The 17807-nt window shown below is 62.8% G+C and overlaps 1 protein-coding gene across 3 annotated transcripts in view; it reads right to left on the bottom strand.

Moving 5' to 3' along the window:
- Nucleotides 1–17026, bottom strand: part of ABR (ABR activator of RhoGEF and GTPase) — a 37596-nt gene extending 20570 nt beyond the window's left edge. The window contains exons 1-2 of one of the 3 annotated variants that reach the window (XM_059866309.1): nucleotides 16947–17026; nucleotides 3348–3532 (exon numbers count right to left, since the gene is read on the bottom strand). In XM_059866309.1, coding sequence (XP_059722292.1) covers nucleotides 3348–3455 — 108 coding nt within the window. In that variant the 5' untranslated portion in view covers nucleotides 3456–3532; nucleotides 16947–17026. Of the gene's footprint in view, nucleotides 1–464; nucleotides 808–3347; nucleotides 3533–7941; nucleotides 8018–16946 lie in introns of those variants that run through there. The other 2 variants (XM_059866310.1, XM_059866311.1) reach the window with 2 other exon arrangements.
- Between the last annotated feature and the right edge of the window lie 781 nt (nucleotides 17027–17807).

Here is a 17807-nt window from a genome sequence, read left to right as displayed (position 1 = left end):
TGCACCTGCCAGCACAGGGGTCTCCCCTTGCCCGCCCCCAGCTCTGTTTTGGGACTGTTTAGGGGTTTTTGGTGGCCGAGTGAGGGAATCAGCCAATAGCCGAGCAGTGGTCAGAGTGTAAAACGAGCCCCTTCCTGAGCATCCGGTGCCGGCTCTGCTGAGCCCCGCAGCCCCCACCCCGCAGCACGTGTGGCTCTAATCCCCCCTGGAAGGACAGCTGGGTGGCCACCCCACTCTGAGCCCTCCACACCTGGAGCCTGGCACAGCCCTGCCCCGTGCCCCTGGCACAGGCAATCCTGGGGGTGTGGTGATGCTCCCGCTGCTCCCAGCTCTGTCCCCCACCAGCACCCATCGCATCGCCCCAGGAGCTGTTCCAACACCCGGGCATCAGCAGCACCAGCGAGATGCCCCTTGCCCCCACACCCACTGCCCAGCACTGGGGCAGGGTCCCCCCCGCTGCCCACCTTGTCGCCGGCCGAAAACGGAGACACGGGGCTGGTGGGAGTTCCTGGCTCAGAGTCATCTTCATCCTCCAGCACTTTATCCAGGTACCCTATGGCCTCCTCTTCCTCCTCCATGGCCGGCCGGGCACGCAGAGGGGACCCCACAAAGCTCCAGGCAAGAGGCTCAGGCGGCCGAGCTGTCCCAGCCTGACTCAGCTCTGGACGCCGGCCACCAGCGCGGGATGAAAGGAGCCATTATGGGATCCCCGGTGCTGCTCCAGCCTGACCCAGCTCCGGCCTCCCAGTCCCCGCCGGCCCGGGCGCTCCCGGCGCGGCTGCTGAGCGGCGGCGGCGGCGGCTCCGGGCTCGGCGGCGCTGCGAGCGCAGGGCCAGCCCCGCTCCCGGCCGGCTCCGCTCGGCCCCGGGGCCGCGGGCGCTGCAGGGGCCGCTCGCTGCCCGCGCCCCAGCCCCAGCCGGCCCCGCCGCTCCGCCCTGCGCGCTCCTACAGGAAATGCTCTCCGGCTACGGAGGTGGGGCTGCTCCGCCGCCGCAGCCCGCCCGTGGTCAAGGCTGGGGCGAGCGGCTGCCGCCTTCCCCGGCTGGTTTTGCCGAGGTGTGTCCGGCAAGAGCCGCGGGGAGGGGTCCCCTGCCAGGCCCCCCGCGCTGCCCCCCGGCAGTGGGAGAGCATCCCTTCTGTTGTAGCCCTCTGGACCCCCGTGTCCCGTGGGAAGGCACAGCCGGACCGTGGGGATTGCCGCCAGCGAGAAGTGGAGGGCAGCAACATCACCAGGTGCCACACGGGGACCCGGCTGTGCACCCCCAGAAGGTACCAGAGCTCTCTGTGCCCCAGAGGGGACCTGGGGCAGTGTCACAGAGCCGAGCCACGTGTGTTCACACAGACCTGCCGCACATCCCGCAGGGACCGGCTGGCACCTCAGCGCTCAGCCCCGGGGCAGCGGGACATGGGGACAGCAGCACTGCTGCGGTGCTTGTGAGGGACACTGAGGGCCTTGGCAAACAAGGAAAGAGCAGGCTGGAGGAGGGGATGCTAATGCAAGAGCTGCTTCAGCAGTTTCCCTCGGGCTCCTCAGAAGCAAAAGGGGAACCAGTGGCTGCATGTGCTCTGCCCACAGGAGCCATCTCTTCTCCCTGCACCCATCTGAGCCTGCAACAAACTCCTGCTGTGAGATGTGGGCAGGGACACAGGGACTTTCCAGAGCCCATGTCCAGCTCTGTGTCCATGCAACAGCTCAGCCTTTGCACTGCAACCCTGCCCAAAGTGGCCAGGTCCCCAGAGTGGAGAATGGTCCCTGTCCAGGGCAATGCTGCCCACAGTGCCAAACCCACCAGCACCCAAGCAGGGGCTGGGACACCAACTCCACACCACGACCACATCCCAAAGTGGGATGGTGAGGGTTAAGATGTGTCTGCACGCAGCAGTCACAGGCCCCAGACGTGGTTACAGCTGCCCCAGGAGCCTGCAAGATGAGGTGCCCCCCCAGAAACCTCCTCAAACCAGCCCTCTCAAAGGCAGTGCCACCAGTCCTGCCTCACTGGAGGAGAGCAGTGGGCTGAACCTGGCACCCTGTGCCACCAGCCACACAAGCACGAGCCTGTGCCCCTGGCAGGGCTGGACACACTGTGCTGGTATTGGAGGGACCTCTGCCAAGCCCCAGCACAAGCAGCTCCAGATAAAGAGAGGGAGGCAGAGCTGGCACCGGGATCCAACACTTCCCAATCCTGTTTGTCACAACCAAGTCATCGTCCCTGCCTGTGCCCAGACCCAGCGTGCCCCACCAGCCCTCAGGGACTGGCAGCATCTCCCCCCAGCCCTGTCCCCCAGAGCCACCCTCTGCTGTCCCTGCTGGCCTCAGGGTCAGAGCCCAGCGCTCACAGCCCCAGCACCGAGTGTCAGGGCTGTGTCAGGTCGAAGGGCTGTGCTGGGGGGACAGGGAGCCCAAAGCCCGAGTGGCTTAGAGACAGCCCCAGGATGCGGTGGCAGAGGCCAGCACCCTGCTCTCCCTCCCCAGGGGCGCTGGGACGACGATGCTGCGCAGGGCGACCCTGGGGAGGAAGCCACACCTCTCCCTCTTCTGCCTCAGCATCCGGGTCAGGAGCTTAACTCTTTCCATGACAAAAATAAAACTTCACTTTTCCCGGCCCGGGTAGCGGCAGCGCCGGGGGATCCCCCAGCCCGGGGCCGCGCGGTTGCTCCCTGCGCTAACCCCAAGGCGCCTGCCTGGACCCCACCGCTCCTGGGTTCTACGGAAACTTTCATTCTGGAAAAAAACCACTTTTTTTCCCTTTGGATCCCGCCCCCCGCAGCTCTCCTGGCATTCCTCCTCTTTCGGAAAACCAGAGCGCTTCCCGAGGATGCGCTGCGAACAGCAGGGGTTACATTTAAGCTGTGCAGAGCGAGGGGGGCACCTCGTGTCCCCACCCCTGCTGGTGCCTGGTTCCCGAGTGCCACTAGATGGAGCCGGCAGCCCGGCGGAGCCGCTGCGCCCTGTCCCCAAGGGCTCCGGGAGCTGGGGACCCGGCAACTCCTGCGCCCTGTCCCCAAGGGCTCCGGGAGCTGGCGACCCGGCAACTTCTGCGCCCTGTCCTCAAGGGCTCCGGGAGCTGGGGACCCGGCAACTCCCCGCTTCCAGCACGCCCGCCCCGAGACCCGCTCCCCGGCCAGCCCATTCCATCCCATCCCGGCTCTGCCACCGGCGTGGCACGGCGGGGCAGGGACACAGCGTGTCCCTCGGGCACGGCATCCCCTGAACTGCCTCTCCCCGGAGCCCAGACTGCCACGGCCGGCAGAAATTGGGCTGTCGGGCACAGTCCCCCAGGTCAGAGCACCACAAACACCGCTGGCAGCCGAGCAGGACACCCAGAGCCCCGATCCCCAGCACCTACCCCTGTGCCGAGGCCGTCGGTGGGCGTGGGTGACACACCGTCCCCGCTCTCCTGGCCGCGGGCGCTGAGCTGGGGGGACATGGTGGGCGACTCATCGATGTAGGGCATGGTTTCCGAGCCCTCCGGCAGCGCCTTGGGCTCCTCGTTGCCCTCGGCGTCGTACTCGTCCGCACCATAGTTGAAGTCTGCCGGGGTGAGAGAGGGTGGCCGTGAGCATCCAGGCACGGCTCAGGGACACCGTGTGGCACCGAGGCCACCCAGCCCAGCCTCTGGTTACCCGTGGGCAGCTGACCCTGCTGTCAGGGGTCCCAGGGCCACTCACGGCCAGCCCAGGCCAGCCCCGCTGCCTGCTCAGCCAAGCAGGCAAGAAGACATCATCACACATCACAGCGAGCATCCTCGGCCCCGCAGGCATCCTCTGCTCGACACACTTCCCTATATTTGAATAATTAACGGAACCGAGAGGCCCGACGGCCTCGTCTGCGCAGGGACAGCTGCTCTGCCAGACGCTCCAGCCCCATGCAAGTGGCTGTGCCCTGCCTGCCCGCCGGCCACCATCCCTGTGCCATCCCCGGGGACAGACGAGCTGGGCTGGCAGCCACGGCCGCCGTCCTCCTCGCTTGCCCATGCCCACACTCCTCGGAGCTGGAAATGCCAGGATGCACAGCTCGGAGGGCAGTGCCACCCCCGCGGCAGAAGGGCTCCATTCCCTCCCCGGTGGAGGACGGAGGGGGGCTCATTCCCAGCACAGGATGAGGGCCCCCCCCGCCAGAACAGCACCCATTTCTGGGTGCCCCACGCTGACCCACAGTCCCCCATCACCCAAGGCCCAGGGGAAGGCATTTCGGGGAGACAGAGCCCCAGGTGGGAGGCGGGGGGGGTCTGCAGCGGGGCCCTGGGGCGCAGCGGGGGCCCGGGGTACATCCGAACCTGTTACCATGGGAACCACAGCGGCTCGGTGGCGGCGGGAAGAGGTGGCTGCAGCAGCCCCGAGATGCTGACAAAGGGGAGGGGGAAGGGAGCCCGGCTGCGGCAGGGGCGGCCGTGGGGTGCACCCAGCATCCCCCACCCCAAGCTAGCAGCCAGGAGCCCCTCGGCAGCTCCCAAAGAGGCAGGGGGCTCATCCAACCCCACCCCCTCGCTCCTCTCCCATCCAGCAGCCCCATGGATCCCTGGAAGCCACATCCCCACAGGCTTCCAGGGCACAGACACTGGAGAGACCCCAGCTAAGACCCCAGCTGATAACCTGGCCACAAATGGGGTCAGAGCAGCCACCCCAGACCAAACCCCACACCGCTGCCACTCCAGGTCCCCACGGCCCTGGCCATCCTGGACAAGGACTCCCCTGGCTCCCACCAACACCATTCAGTACATTAATATTACATCCTGCTTCCTAGGGAAAGTGGATAAATCTTTAAATCAAAGAGTGTTGCAAAGCGTGCTCAGGCCAGGAGCCCTGCCAGTGCCAGTGGGGAGGGATGGGGAGTCCTATCCTGCACCTGAGAGGGGTTGGAGGAGAGCTGTGACATGGGCCAGATGCACTCCATCTCTGCCAGCACACCACAGCCCCTCTCAGACCTTACTTCTTTAGCAATTAGCTGATAACAATCTCTCAGTGGACCACCTTCAACCACAGCCCACCTTCAACCCAGGAGCTGACTGGATTGGTCCCCCCTGGTCCTCATCTTCCAGGGAAAAAGGATCCCTGGCTCTAACCTGCTCAGCCTCCTCATGGTGGGATGTCCACCATCTCACCTGGACAGATCTTAGCTGTGATGCTTCCAGCACCATCCAGGAGCACGGCAGCACAAGGCTCATTAGCACTGGTGTCCCCCATGGTGGCCACTCCCCAGGACACCACCTCACAGAGCTGCCCTCCACCAGGGACTGTCCCAGGCTGGGAATGTCCCACAGCAATACAAAACTCTCCCCCAAGCTCCTTTTCCCACCAGGTGGGGTCTAAGTGGGAGCCAAGGCAGCAGAGAGGGACCAAAGCTGATGGACCCCAGCAGCTCGGAGACCATCAGGCACCACTGCCTTCCCTCCACCATGGCCAAGGTCTGCAGCTCCAGGCCTAACCACAGGGACACCCAGAGTGGCACTGTCACTGTGGCAGTGCTGGCAATCCAGGTGGGGCTCATCAGCATCCAAGTAATGAGGAACACAGCGTTAACGAGGCAGCTGGGGACCCTGGGAGGTGACACCTGCAGCAGTGCAGGGAAGGTGGCATGGAGAGGGAAGGGCTTGGCCTGCAGGGATGCAGGAATGACCTGGCTCTGTTGGTAGCAGTTGGAGCAGATCTACATCCCAGCCCCAGAGCAGACCTGGGGATGAGATCTACAGGCACTGCCCAACAGGCACCCAAGGAGAGGGACCCTGCGCTGTCCCCAGGACAGAGCCATGTCCCCACAGCTCCAGCTGTGCCACCCGAGGCTGTGCAGAATTTGAGGGGCCTCATGTGGGGAGCCTGGGCGCAGGAACCTCCCCAGCAACCCCAGAAGCTGCTACAGGGAGGGGACCAAGCACCACCAAGCAGCCAGGACAGGCAAGGGAGTCACTGATGGGTGAGGGGACACAGAGAGGTTGTCCCCTGTGTCTCCCTGCCTGTGGGGTGCTTGTGCCACCCAGGCAGCCCAAACCCAGCGTCTCCCTCCCTCCTCCCCCACAGCTGCATTGCCCCTGCAGCCTGTTCTGTGCCCGTGCCAAAACCCAGTGCTATTTTTGCTCCTGATTTTTAGCAGCAGTGGAAATCCTCCTGCTGCACCCCAGGCATGGGAGATGGAGGGCAGGGAGGAAGCCTGGCCCAGGGGAGCCACTCTGGGGGGCAAGGACACCCCGACCTGAAACAGCCTTGTAGCCCCAAGCCCACAGACAGCCCCAGGGCCCTGAGCTGGACCCAAGCCCATGCTGCACCAAGGGATGCTGACACCCATCAGGGCAGAGGCTCTGTGAGCTGGCACATGGCCCCAGCAGGGTGACAGGGACAGGAACACATCCTCATGAGGGATTATTTTCCCCAGGAAAATGTTTTTGCTCTGCCACATCTTCCCAGGCTGACCCAGGCTACTGCCAGCAGGATGTTCCCCATGAGGGAGCTCAGCCAAGGGCAGCAGCTGGCTCCTGCCCAGCCCAGACAGAGCACAGTCACAGCAGCTCAGGGTGGCAATTCCAGCTGGACACGTGCTGTTCCCCAACACTCTGTCAGTGTGTGGGCACAGCCCAACGCTCACCCAATCCATCCTACTTCCAAGAAAAGCCCAACATCCACACAGAGCCTGTGAGATTTTGGGGAAACGCCACGGTTTCCCTGTGCCTGGGTGAAAATTCACCATGACAACACAGATGTGTGAGCTGGCCTCGGACCTGCTCCGTGGGCCTCTGCTAAAGGGTGGCTCAACACAACAGCATCTCCTCCACACCATCACTGCCTTGCCCAGTGTGATGATGAAGGCTGGACCCTGCCCTGCATCCCCCAAAACATGGGCATGCCAAGCAGCCTCCCCCACGCCTTGGGGAGGGCAGCTGGAGCAGGATTTGGGATGGCAGAGCCATGGGAAGGAGGGTGCAGAGGCTGGGGCTGGATGTGGCCCCTGGGCTCCAGCCCAAACACCCACACAGCCACCCCAGCCCCCGGGAATGCTGCTGCTGGATGTGGCCTCTGGCTGTGGACATCAGAGGCTTTGGGCTGGAAAACCTGGGGAGGGGGCTCAGCCCTACCCAACGTGCCCCTTGGCGGCCTCTGCTCCCTCTAGGGCATGACAGATGCCAGATCCATGCATGGAGCATGCTCCGGAGCATCCCACCTTCCCACGCACCCGTGCCAAACCTCGCTGCCCCACCAGCACCAGGCTCTGAGCCCAAGACTGCACCCCAGACCCCAGCCCGGGACGCCCACGCAGCTCAACGCTGCCCCAAAATAACCACGGGGACGCTGTGACCGAGCCCCCTCATGCCCTGGCCCCGTCCCAGACATCTGCCGAGAGACCAGGACCGGCTCCGGGGCTCCCTCCTCCCTGCCGCCCGTCCGTGGGATCGGATCGGGTGGTTCGCACCCCCCAGGCTGCTGCAGGACGCCCCCGGTCCCGCCGGCTGCCAGCCCCCGGTACCGACACCGCGTTGCCACAGCACCGGCACCGCGCCTGGAGCTCGCTGCGAGCACCACGGCTGAGGGAGGGAGGCAGGGAGGGAGAGGTGCCCTCCTACCGCCGCGCAGGGACGGCGATGGGACCTGCGGCCAAAAACCATCCCCATCCCCAAAGCCCCCCGCGGGCAGCGCCGGCTGTCAGGAATGACCTGCTCCAGCCTCAGCGAGCCCCCCGCGCCGGGGCCACCGCCACCCACCCTGCTCATGCAGCCCCCGGAGCCTGGGGGACGCCGCACAGACCCCGGCCAGCGCCGCCCTGCCACCAGGGCATGCGGGATGCTCCCGGAGGGGAGCACAACCCCCTGCCAGCATCGCCAGCCCCTGCCCGGGCTCGGCTCCGCCCGGGACAGCACAGCATCCCTGCCCGGCGCGCCGCAGCGTTACACAACAGGTAGGGGCCACCCAGCCCCTCGCCCCCCGCGCCCCCCCGGCAGCCCAGGCCCCACGTACTGCTGTAGAGAGTGTCGATCCAGGAGAGGCGAGGCAGGCCGCGGTGGCTCAGCGGCTCCATGCTCGGAGGGCTGTGCCGGCGCTCAGCCCGCTCTCATCGCACAACAAAGGCGGCGGGCGCGGGCGGGAGGCGGGGGCCGCGGGCCCAGGCGGGGGCTGGATGGCAGAGCCGGACACGGCCGCCTGCCCGGGCACACGGCCGCGCTTCTGCCAAGGGTGCCCAGGGAAGGAGGTGCCGCCTGGCAATGGCAGCGCGTCCCGCCTCCCGCCCCTGCCTCGCCGGGGGGAGCCGAGCTCAGCGTCCCCCCGCACGCAGCCACGCCGACCCTCCGCAGGGGTCTGGGGACCGGCGAGGAGGAGGAGGAGGACAAGGAGGGGATGGTGGTGGCACAACAGCGTGTGCGGCTGCACCCCCGGCCACCCCGAGGAGAGTGGGGGGGAAAGGGGGAGCTGGCTCCATCACCCGCTCCAGCACAGTCTCACCTCCTTGCTGTGACCTGAGGATGCTGTGCCCAATTCACAGCAAAACCTCCCCAGCCCCTCCAACACCTACGGCTGAAGGACACAGGCTCTTCCCAGCCCTGCTCCCCCTGGTTCTGGAAACCAGGGCCTGCAGGAGCCGGGAGCGGCCCTGCCCCACACAACTGGGGCTGGCAGAGCAGGACGTGGCCAAGCAGGGGTTAAACCGCCCTCCCCGGCTGCATGTAGCCAAAGGAAATACAAAGTGCCAGAGTCATCAACCCCAATATGTCAGGGCGCCAGCCAAGCGTTCAAGTGCAAAGAGTGCCCTGGTTCAGGCTGTGCCGGCACCGCTGCCCCGTCCCGGTCCCGGCAGGGCGGGCACCATCCCCGGGCAGCGGCCTCGGCCCCTCCTGCCCGCGGGGCTCGGTGTGGGCAAGGACCGGGAGCGGCACCGCGGCCAGATGGAGCCGGGCAGGAGGGATAATGCTCTGCCGGGCACACGGGGAAGGGGGAGCGTGAAGTGCCAGAACGAGGGTGGGAGACCTGAGGGGACCCTGCCAGGGCACTGCCACCACCTGATTGCCACCCCCAGGGGTGTCCGTGACAGGCTCGGATGCAGCATTTTGGGGGAGCACAGCAATGCCAGAGCTGTGGTTCAGCATGGCTGGAGCACAGGGAGCCACTGGCACCTGGCATCCGGGATGAGGAACCACTGCTGCCCCCAGCACAGCCCTGCCTGCCTGGGGGCTGCATCCAGCCCTGGCATGGCAGGGACATCCAGAGCCTCCTGCACCCACAGGCTGTGAGTCAGGGGCACAGGGTGCCATTTCCCACCTCCCCCTGCCCCATCCCACGTACTCTGGGGAGCTGAGACTCCCCTTGTCCCCAAGGCATTAGCACAGGCAGTGCCCAAGGGTGGCCACCATGTCACAGCCTTTTGCTGCTGTCCATCCCCCACCGACTCCCCCATTCACTCCTGCTTTGGCTCAAGCTGAGCATGCCCTCACTTTGCCCCTCAATGGATGGAGAGTTTTCTCCACACTCCACAGCAAACCCCACACCCCTGCACCCCCAGAGCCCGAGGCTCAGCCAGGAAGGTGATGGTGGTTCAGCTGAGAGCATCAACCTTGTTCATGGCAGGAAACCACAGTCCGCTGATGCCCTGGGGAGCCCTGCAGCAGCACCAGCACAAGATGCAGCTGCTCATCCTCAGCAGGATGGCTGCAGAGCCGTGGGGGCAGCAGGCAGCTGGTTTTCCATGCACAGCTCCCTGCATACATGCAGGGAGGGGCTTTTCCACATTTTTCCCTCAGCCAGACACACTTCCTGGCCTCTCCCGCCCACGGCACCAGCCTCTCCAAGCCTCCTTGGCACATCTGCTGCTTTATCCAACACAGGCCATGAGCTGAGCACTTGGATGAGCTGCCAGAGCTCCTGGAGCCCTCCCCAGGCTGGCCACCCCCAGCCTGACACTGCACAGCAGGTCCTGGCAGTGCCACAGCCAGAAGAACCAGGCAGGCAAGTTCCCCACAGCTGGGTGAGCGTCCTGGGAAGGCCAAGCCAGGGCCACCCTGTGCTGCACCACTAACCCAGGCTCGCACAGCCCACACCAACCAGCCCCACCAAACTCCTGGGCTGTATTTTTACTTTGGTTTTCATTTTCTTTTCACCTTTGCAAAAACAACAACAACAAAACCTCAAAACCTGCAAAGTGGCTGAACCTCCCTCCTCTCCCTGTGGCTGGGGGGGAGCACCCACCCCACCCTGGCACCCACCAGCCCTTGGTGACAGAGCCCAGTCCTGGGTGAGGAGATGCTGCCAACCATGTTCTCAACCCCCGCCACCCGCCCCCAGCTCCAGCTGGGAGCATCCCTGCAGCAAGAGCTGGGAGAAGCTGAGCTCCACCATTCCTCCCCAGCAGCAGCCAGCCCTGCACAGCCTGCCTGGTGTCTGGCTGTCTGCCTGGCATCTGCCCAGCCCCTGCCCGCCAGCCCACGCGTCGCTATTTCTGGGCTCTTGTGCAAGAGTCCTCCAGTCGCAGCCACAGGAGCTGCAGGAGCCCCAGGGCTTGCCCAGAGCTGGGCAAGGGCTGCTGGTGGGCACCCAGGGCTGGTGGCACCCAGAGAGCAGCTCCAGAGCCACCTGCCCCTCCAGCACTGGGGGTGTTTTCCCATGGGAAGAGTGGAATGGGAGACTGAGGTTGGGGAGCACCATGCAAGTGGCTAAAGAAGTTAAGGACTGGAAGAGCAGCCAGAGTGCTTTGGTTTGGGAGAGGGAAAACCTGCTGGAGCCATGGCAGGAACACAGCCAGACCCTCCAGCTGCAGAGCCTGGGGCTGAGGTGGGAGATGCCAGAGGAGAGCCTGGCTCCCCCAGCTCCCCCAGTGCCTGCTCTGCTGGGCTCTCAGCAGGTCCAGGCTCACCCTCGCTGGTGCAGAGCAGCAGCTCTCCCCTTGCCAGAGGCTGCAGAGAGGGAAGAGAGGAATAAATGAAAATGTTTCCAGCCTCCCTGCCAAGGAGCACAGCGGGCCCTCAGTCCAGCACTGAACTTCTCTTCCTGTATCACTTCCCAGTGGAATTGAAACCCTGAGGTCTGTGCTCACTGGGGCACAGCTGAGAGGTGCCTGGGGAGCAGGGAGGTCACTTGGAGCATCCTGCCCTCAGGGCACTGCCAGGCAGGGTGCCAGAGCCAAGAAAGCATGGGGAAGAGGGCAGAAACCCAGCAACAGCAGCACTGCCCCGGCCTCTCAAAATGCCAGATGGACAAAGAAGGAAAGGTGGTGGCTGGTCAGAAAAAACCTTTTACTTCAGGTGAAGGCCTGGGCTGGCCATTGCACCGAGAGGGAGGCAGCTGTGGCTGTGTCTGCCACAGCCCCCAGCTGCTCCTCTCCCCCCAGCCCTGGTGCTGAGGTGGCTGGGCCAGGTTTGCTCCCCAGCACAGGAGCTGTGGAGGAGGAGGAGGAGGTGTTGGTTCACAGCCTCAGAACAAAAATCACCCACGGAACAAAAACTGTCCGTGGCAGAAAGCCCCATCCCAGCACAAAGGTCTCCCAACCTGCCAGATCTCCAAACAATCCCTGAACTTTACAGCTGGGACTTATCTGGGGGCAGATCTGCAGGAGTCCTCTGGGATTCTGCTTAGGCTGGCCAGTGAGTCAGCTACAGCCAAGGGAGCCAAGAAGTGCTGCTGCTCCTGATCCACACACAGCAGTTATCCTGCTTAGCAAACACTGATCAAGTCGTTTGGGGTGGGAAAGCCAAGCCTGCTCCAAGATGTCTCTTGGGGATGGGGTGAGTTCTCAGTGTTCCCTCGGGCTGGCTCCCGGCCACTGCTCCAGGTGACCTCAGTGGGAGGAAAATCCAGCAATGCCACGAACCAAGGGGGCACAGGTGCCACTTTCTGGGGTGGATGGACACTGAGTGAGCTGCCCTGGCCAACCCAGGCTCCTTCCTCTAATCCAAGAGAATATGAATTTCCTGCCAGCACAGAGCAAAGCTTCTCCCTGTGATCACTGCCACAGCAGACAGCACCCAGCAGAAGACAGAGCAGAGCCATGCACTGGGATCCCAACTGTGGGCAGGAGGGGAGGAGGAACCCAAGGAACAAAGAGCCCTGCTGCACAGAAGTGTCTTCCCAGGGAAACAGAAAGAAAACAAACCCCAACCAGATTTCAATAGCCTTACAATGCAAATGTATGCAGGCCCCGCAGGGCACTTCTGGCTCTATCCAGCCACCTAATGAGGGTTTCTTGCCTGCCCTGCTGCTGCCATTGCTTCTACCTGGGGCTACTGATCACCCACAGCCAGCCACTGTGAGCCTGGGGACCACCTCCGTGCTGAAGTGCTCGTCCCCATGGTGGGCACAGCCCGTGGCACTGCTGGCACTGAAGGGCAAACTCCATCCCCAGCCCTGAATGCTGCCAGCTGGGGGAGCTCAGCATCACCTCTGCCCCAAATTCTGGGGGCCAAAGCCCAGCCAGTGGGGCTGTGCCCAGCTGACAGAACACAGGCATGCACAGGGGTGCTGCATCCAGACCCATCTCCTCCAGGGGGATGCTGGCATCTCTGTGCTAATGAGAGCAGCACCGCTGCCATGCCAGGGGAGAACCCCTGTCCAGTGAGACAGACAGGGACCCCCAGCCCTCTGTGCACCCATCCTGCTCCTCTGCAGGGCTCTGGCACCTGGAAGGGCTGTTCCCCCAGCCAGAAGATGCAGCTGATGCCATGGTGGTGCCCACAGGCAGAGCTGATCCCTGGTCTCCCCTCTGCTCTTGCAGCTCCTTTACAAGCCCTTCACTATTTGCCCATCACTCCAACAAGCAGCACTTGCTGCTCTCACTTAAAGCTTTAAACTTCAACTCTTCTACTCAAAGGCTTTTCAGCCTCATAAACTTTACATTTATTTATGATCTTCTTTAACAGAGACAACCTGTTCCAGAGTTAACCCTGCAGTCCCCATCTCAGGCAGCATCACTCTCTGAGGAAGCAGCCTGCCATCACTCAGGGGCTGCTGTCACAATGCCACCAGGGGGGTTTGTGGAGAGAAATCACCTCCCCAAATGCTGTCGGGCCCCAGAGCAGATGGAGACAGTTCAAAGGTCCACAGCAGGCACACACACACACACACACACACACACACACACACACACACACACTGGGGTTTTGTCCTTGCCTGAGCAGTCAAAATTAAACACTGAGACTCTGCCTGGCCTGGCCTGGCCAGAGGAGGAACTTCCAGCCTCTTCAGAGCCAAATAAGCACTTTCTGACAATGGGGAAATACAACAAAGTAAAAATTTAGAAACTAAATACAAGGACACAGAGGTGGTAGATGGCTCTTGGGGAGACACAACTGCCCCCACTGCACCTCCCTGATTTGGCACCAAGATCCCATCCGGGTGCTAAAGGAGGGGAGATGGATGCACAGACCATGCAACATTCCACCTTCCTTGGGCTGTGGAATCACCATTCCTTCCCCTCCTCACACCATGACCTGCCCCAGGCAGAATGAGATGCACCAGGACAAGCTCTGGACTTTGCTCACTATTTTCCATTCTGCTTCAGCAGAATATTCCAAGAAAGGGATGAGGAACAAGCAGGATCTAAGTGCAGCTTGGGACAGGAGGACAGAGCTGCCCCATCACCTCCACAGCTGCAGGGAGTTTTTCTGGGACAGACAGAGGTGCCACTTTTGCAGCAGCAGCAGCACAAGCTGGAAGCAGGGGCGGAGTAACAAGAACAAGCCATGACTACTCAAATCATGCCAGGATCCCCCAGCATGACACCCATGCCAATCCAGCCCCCATCTGGGCATGCAGGGGTGAGGTGGCCAATGCCACAGGAACTCCAGATGCCCCAGGGTCCCTTTCTCACTTCAGCCCTCTGCTGCACACCCTGACACTGCTGCCCTTCTGTGCTCACTGCCCTCCAAGGCAGGACCCTGCTGCTGCTGCTGGCAGCTCCCTTCCCCTTCCCAAGGTACCAATGAAGGCAGTGCAGCAGAGTGAGGAGAAGAGCCCACGTGACTCCAGAATCTTTCCTTGAGAGAAACTGTAATTCCAGCTAAACAGAGGGCTGGGGATTCACTTACAGCACATCTCACAGCCTCAGCATCCTGCTGTAACCAGATCCACCAGCTCATGCCATCGTGGACTATTCCAGCTATGCCAACACTCCCCACCCTAGAGCTCACATTTCTGGGGTGTAGGGCACTGCACAGGGCAGCTCAAGGGATCCCACAGCCTTCCAGAGGAGCTTCAGCTCCATGGCAAAGCCAGCCTCTTTCTCTGCTTCCCAAGGACAAAGCAAGGAAACCAGCACTGAGCTGCTTCCACCTCCGTGCTACCTGGCTGCCGGGCACAAAGCATCTCCACTGAGCATCACCGTGTCCTCCTCTCGGCCACCAGCACCTCCTCCTGCTCAGCTCACCCTCTCCAGGCTGCCACCAACCCACAGCCCTCCATCCTTTCCGTGGCAAACAGGAGATGGAAGCAGCAGCCAGCCCGAGCCCGCTGCACCCCGGCTCAGCCCGGCAGCGCGCATACTCAGCTGCGAGGCCAGCTGTGTGTTTAGCCACAGGGACAGGTGACGGCCAAGATGAGGGGAATTTCAGCCCTTTCCACGCTTCGTTTTGAGCCATCTGCTCGCTGACGCTCAGATTTTGTTGGTCCCAGGAGAGCTGGCACAGGCGTTATCTCAGATGCCAGGATCGTGTATCTGGCTGTCACACGCGCCGCTCTGGTGCTACAGCCCCACACGGGCATCTTGCAGATTTCCTCCCTTTAAATCAGATTAATCACAAGCTACTTAAAGGAAAACACTGTGTTTCCCTGGTAATTCCCATAAAGATGATATTCAACACTCCTTCACTTGCTGTCCAGAGGGTGCTTCCCAAGGCTGATACAGCTGGGGACTGACTGCGTTCAGCCACAGCCACAGCAGCACTAAGCTCCAAAATTCACATTAAAATACTGAGGGACCCAGGCAGAGCAGCACTAATAGGGTTACACACCACCAGAGTGCTGGCAGGAAAAACAACCAGCACCACAATCATGAATTTTCAATTGCATCTGAAACATAGAGAAGTAAGAAAACAACAGGAGCACTGGGTTAACCAACTGTCCATGAAAGGAGGATCCAGGCAATGACTGCACACCTCTTACTGCACTCTCAAATTCTGCTCTTAAATGTCAGCCCAGGCAGTGCACACAGGGGCCCTTACAACGCCCAACAAAGAGAATGCTGATGCCTGGGAAAGGCTCAGGACAGGCTCGGGACAAGGCTGGGGAGGGCTGAGCCCAGCCATGTCATGGGGCAGGGAGCCAGGCACTCAGCCACTCAGCAAAGGGGATGCTTCTTCCTCTGATGAGTGCTGGAGCTGCTGACCCTGAGGAAGATCCATTTAGGGGAGGAGGAAGAGGAGGAGGAAGAGGAGGAAGAGGCCACATTCAACCACAGCTGATGCAACTTTGGACTTCAAAGTCTTGTCAAAAGACTCACCCCCACCAGCTGCAAAGGGTGGTGCAGGGCTGGACCCCTCCAAGTTGTGAAGCCAGGACCCTCAGGGGCTTGTGCTGTGCTTCAGGGAAGCCCCTTTAACATCACCCACCAACATGAGAGCAGCCTTGCACCATCCTGGCTTTGGAAACTTCCAGGAGCATAACCCAGACATGAACAAAACACAGGTCTGAGTGTAAATCAGAAGGATTTGTGCTTAGTTGCTCTGATGCACTCGAGCCACTTCAGCCACAGAGCAGCTCTCCAAGAACCACAGCCCGTGCCTGCTGCTGGGAGCTGGAGAGGGGCCTGGAGCAGCCCTTTGGAGGCAGCATTCCCAAGGTGCTTGTTCCTGGGCACAGGCTCTCATGGCTGACTGGAGAGCGGGACAAACACTCACACGTGCAGCCTGGCACAGCACGGGGACAACACTGAGAGCAGCCATGTCCTTTGGGCATTTCACCTCCAGGCAGCTCAGGAAGGTGAAGTGGAAACTTCCTCCAGCACTGCAGACTAATGCAATAAATACAAATTAACTAAATATTAAGCATAATTTGACATCAGAGCACTTACTCTCCAGGCAATCTTAAACCAGCACGATACAGCCTCAGGGGGAAACCACCACCCCAAACAATCGAGCAAGAACAAAATTAACTCAAATCAGCTGTGGAATTAGCAGCATTAAAAGTGACATTCCCTAGCTGCCAGGACTGTGTTTGAACCGGGTTTAATGCTGATGCAATAACAACTTCCAGGCTGCTGGAAGTAGGACAGTGTGACGGCTGACAGCACTAGCTGGCTGTGCCTTCAGTGCCACCACACAGCCAGACACTTGCGAAATAACATTGTCCTCAATCCACCTAGAAAAATGCCCCGGGACATGTCACCACCCTGGCATGCTTCTCCTTTAGAGCCTCCAGGACTTCCCCACAGGAGGTCACAGGGTGTCACCTGAGCAGAGGTGTTCCCGTGAGCCAGGTCACGCCGCCGGGAGGAAATGACTCCTGTGCAATGTCCCAGCCCCAGAGGTGGCTCGTGGGCCACTGGGCCATCACCGAGAGCTGCAGGGGACCGGCCAGAGCCAGCTGCAGGGGACTGGCCAGCCACTCTCCCTCCTCGCACACCCAAGGATGGGGCCTTGGCACGGGATGTTCCTGGGAATGGGACACGGAGGAGACAGGGGCTTGAGGTGACCTTAGTGGTTGGTCAGGGGCCGCACAAGGAACAGCCAAGTTCGATGGGGATGGCAAAGGACTTTGGGCGGTCTCTACTACGTTTCGGCATGGGGCGCTCCTGGCTGCGTGCTGGGGACACGCTGGGGCTCCATGCCGAGTCACGGCACGGGCCGCACCAGCCGGGTGCCAGGGATGGCACAGGGGCTCGGGATTGCCTTTACCCTGGCACGGCACGGGGCCACGGGCACGGCACGGGAGCGCAGGACCGGGGATGCCCTCGGCCGTGTCCATTCGCCCTTGACCGTGCGGCGGGGACGGCTGGGGACACCCTGGTCCCCTGGGGCGCGGGGTGGGGACGGCTCCCCCTCACCCACCTGCCGAGGAAGCGTCCTCCGCGTCGGAGCTGCCGGCGCTGCCGCCCTCCGGGGAGCTGCCGGCGGGCCGGGGGGCGGCGGGCGGCGGCGGCGGCGGGGCCCGGGCCAGCGCCGCCTCCAGGTATCCCACCTTGAAGCGCTCCTCGGCCAGCGCCCGCTGCAGGCGGCGCAGGTGGCGGCGGCAGCGCTCCAGCTCCCGCTCCATGGCCCGCACCGAGCCCAGCTCCATGCGGGGCGCCGGCTCCCCCGGGAACTGCGCCTGCCAGTGCCGAGCGAAGTCCGCCCGGGCCGCCTCGCCCGCCGCCATCCCCCGCCCCGAAGCCGGGCTTCCCCCCACCCCCGGCACCGCCGCCTTCCGCCCCCCGCCGCCGCCGCGGGGCCTGACGTCGGTGCCCGCCCCCGGCCCGCCCCGCCTCGGCTCGGCACGGCACGGCCCCGCCGGGGCGGGGGCAGCGCTGCCACCGCCCCCCGGCTCGGCCCCGGCTGCGGCCCGCGGCGGGAACGGGCGGGGACCGGCGAAGGGGAGGGGATGGGATGGGATGGGACGGGGACGGGATGGGGACACCAGCGGGGTGCGGGTGCTGCGCTCCTGCAGCTCACAGACTCCCACTGCCCTCTCCGGGAAGCTGCGGGTACGGGATGCGGGAGACGGAATGCCCGGTGTCGGCAGCTCAGGGCAGTAACAAGATGATAATTAATGCCAGAATCCATCCCCCGTGCTCCGGGAGATCCCCGAGCTAGGAACAACTGAGCCTTAAAGGCTCTTGTGACATGGAGCAGCTCCTGTGCCTTCCACAGCTGCCACATGCCCTGGCCTTCACTGCAGAGCTCTGTGTGTCCCATCCTCATCCTCTGGCCAGT

The sequence above is a fragment of the Haemorhous mexicanus genome, chromosome 22, assembly GCF_027477595.1.
Source record: "Haemorhous mexicanus isolate bHaeMex1 chromosome 22, bHaeMex1.pri, whole genome shotgun sequence".
Lineage (NCBI taxonomy): Eukaryota > Metazoa > Chordata > Aves > Passeriformes > Fringillidae > Haemorhous > Haemorhous mexicanus.
The sequence above is the reverse complement of the archived record's forward strand: the minus strand, read 5'-3'. Positions and strand labels throughout refer to the sequence as shown.